Source organism: Salvelinus fontinalis, chromosome 33 (genome assembly GCF_029448725.1).
Source record: "Salvelinus fontinalis isolate EN_2023a chromosome 33, ASM2944872v1, whole genome shotgun sequence".
Lineage (NCBI taxonomy): Eukaryota > Metazoa > Chordata > Actinopteri > Salmoniformes > Salmonidae > Salvelinus > Salvelinus fontinalis.
Genome location: NC_074697.1, coordinates 50,089,104 through 50,092,316, shown reverse-complemented (window position 1 = coordinate 50,092,316; position 3,213 = coordinate 50,089,104). Strand labels below are relative to the sequence as shown.

At 40.9% G+C, this 3,213-nt stretch overlaps 1 protein-coding gene across 1 annotated transcript; it reads left to right on the top strand.

Moving 5' to 3' along the window:
- The first annotated feature begins 324 nt into the window (after nt 1–324).
- Nucleotides 325–2,522, top strand: LOC129831558 (somatostatin-1A-like). Its single transcript, XM_055894920.1, has 2 exons — nt 325–633; nt 2,008–2,522. Exons 1-2 carry the CDS (start codon nt 352–354, stop codon nt 2,212–2,214), a joined length of 489 nt encoding a protein of 162 aa, XP_055750895.1. The 5' UTR covers nt 325–351; the 3' UTR covers nt 2,215–2,522.
- The last annotated feature ends 691 nt before the right edge of the window (nt 2,523–3,213 follow it).

Genomic DNA, 3,213 nt, shown 5'->3' with positions numbered 1-3,213 from the left:
CATTGTAGCCTATTCATGATTTATGTGTTGTTCATTTTCCATTTTCCAGAGCCTTGAGTTCATCTCATTTGCTGAACCCCCCCCCCCCCCCCCCCCCCTAAACGAAGTTGTTGAACTTTTATAAAACTGAACATTTTCTGAAATTCAATAAGATCCACACGAAGCGATAGTCTCTACAAATGAAACCATTTTTCACTAATCTAACAATATTCAACAAATGAAAGGATCATGAATTCCCTTATCTCAAAGGATGCGCAACGACTCTCTAATCGGTGGAAACATTGTCACTTGGAATCATCACTCATACACGTTACCCACCAGAAGGAAACCCCCCTTACCACCTGACGTCAGATGAACCGTTTAAAAGACAGGTTCGGAGGGGGGACTAGAACAACAGGAGCAGAGCAGAACTCGAAGAGAAGCCAATCTCAACGATTTTCTGCCCAATTGAACCACCTTTATCCATCCTCCGCCTCCCCCGAGACCCAGAAGAAGATGCTCTCGACGCGTGTCCAGTGCGCCCTAGCGCTACTCTCCCTAGCCCTGGCCATCAGCAGCATCTCTGCCGCTCCGTCCGATGCCAAACTCCGCCAGCTGCTCCAACGGTCACTCATGGCACCTGCAGGCAAACAGGTAAATACCTTCAATCAGACTTTCAGTATTAGAATTTGTTCTTAAACAACATATATCTCTGGCTGCAGTGGCCATATTATATGATTTTTTTTTTGTTTGAGTTTGATGGCACAGCTGTAAACAAAAATTTAAGTAGATTTACCTCTGGAGTCTAGAGATTTAAGTTTAAGCACATGCGTTGCCATACAGTTAACTCTGGTTTTACTGGCAGGCAGAGGGAAATGAATCGATCAAATTAGCATGATGCAGGGAAGCAACCAAGAAATGAAGTATTTGTATTTGTTAGGGATCCCCATTTAAATGCTGGCACTCTTCCTGGGGTCCAGCAAAATTTATGGATTTATACACAAAAAAACAAAAACATTACATTACTTTTCACAACATATTAAGTGTGTGCACTCTGGCCACTACTCTACTTCCACATATCTACAACACAAATCCATGTGTATGTGTGTGTATAGTGCGTATGTTATCATATGTGTGTGTGTGTGGATGTCTATGACTGTGTATGTGTCTCTTCACAGTTTACGCTGTTCCATGAGGTGCATTTTTATCCGTTTTTTCAATCTGATCTTTCTGCTTGCGTGAGCTACTTGATGTGGAATAGAGTTCTGTGTAGCCATGGCTCTATGTAGTACTGTGTGCCTCCAATAGTTTTTTCTAGATTTGGGGACTATGAAGACACCTCTGTTGGCATGTCATGTGGGGTTTGCATTGGTGTCTGACACATGTGCAAGTTGTTTAAACAGACAGCTCGGTGCTTTCAATATGTCAATACTTTTCACAAAGTAGTGATGAAGTCGATCTCTCCTCTACTTAGAGCCAGGACAGGTTGACATGCATATTATTAAGTGCGGAGGAATTTGGAAATACTGGTATCAGAGCTGCTAACGAAATATAAACGTATATTGTTATACATTTTAAATCAACCGTAAAATGAGAACGAAAGAGGTCTCTGGAATTTGGGGTATGCTAGACAGTTAGCTGTAGTTACGCAGCATAGTCAGAACATATGGTAGAATGGGTAAAAATGTACCTAATGTTCATTAATGAAACGTGTTCTTCCCCCCCAAAAATGTGGGGAAATGGGAAAGTCGTTTTTACATCTGAGTTTAAGTGATCGATTCATGCGTAACAGCATTGGAAAGGTCATTTTAATAGATTTGAAGACAGCTTAAATGTATTGAAATAATGCAGATGGAATAGCCTACATCTATTTATTCTATGTTTGTGAGGGAACAGAAAACATCCGCTTTTTTTTTAAAGCATGTTGATTTGTTTCTATTTCAGTGGATCTTGTTGCTAAAATGTGACATTTTCTGTCTCCACAAAACAGAAGAAATAACAATTTAATCTCATTTGATCTCTTTTCAGGAGCTTGCCAGGAATACACTCATAGAGCTACTTTCAGAGCTCGCACACGTAGAGAACGAGGCGATTGAATTGGACGACATGTCTCGTGGCGTGGAGCAGGAGGATGTGGATCTCGAGCTGGAGCGTGCACCCGGCCCAGTACTGGCGCCACGTGAACGCAAGGCTGGATGCAAGAACTTCTTCTGGAAAACCTTTACATCGTGTTAATGAATCTACACCCGGGCCCTTTACTGTGTGTACTACATCTCATCTCTTTTGTTTCAATCACACGTTGCTGAATCCAATGCACCATGGCCTAACCCACCTCTCCAAAAAATTTAAATAAACTCTGTTAAAACTTTAACAACAATCATTCTGATGTTTTTATCGCTCATTTCGATTTTTTTTTCTGAAAAAACACATGAAAGAATGTTCTACAAATGTATGCAATTCTGCTTTTGACCGTGCTTTATGTATTTTGGCAGATAAACTATTTTTAATTGTTTGTTTGAATAAAATCTGTGTTTCAGAACCAATGAGCCGTTTCATATATTGTTATTTTGCTCCTCCTTTAAAATTGGGTTGTTTTATTCAGGAATAGCCTATTCCTATGAGATGTTAGCACACTTCTCTCCAGGATAAGCATGCTTGTTTCCTCCATTTGGAATGATGTTACAGGGTATAGTTTTGGTTACAGGGTATAATTTTATTTTAGGAGGTAATCCGTTGTTGGATTAACTGACTTTGTTGTGTTGTGGTGTGCCATAAGAAGTTTACATTTATGAAGAGTAGGCATAGTGTAAACATTGACCTGACGAACCACCAGCAACAACCCCTTCCTAATATTGAGTTGCACCCTTGCACTTTTGCCCTCAGAACAAGCCTCAATTAGTTGGGGCATAGACTCTACAAAGTGTCAAAAGCTTCCCACAGGGATGCTGGCCCATGTTGACTCCAATGCTTTCCACAGTTGTGTCAAGTTGGCTGGATGTCCTTTGGGTGGTGGACCATTCTTGATACACACGGGACACTTTTGAGTGTGAAAAACCCAGCAGCTGTCACGTTCCTGACCTGTTTTCTGTTGTTTTTGTATGTGTTTAGTTGGTCAGGGCGTGAGTTGGGGTGGGCATTCTATGTTATGTGTTTCTATGTTGGGTTAAATGTGTTGCCTGATATGGTTCTCAATTAGAGGCAGGTGTTTGACGTTTCCTCTGATTGAGAACCATA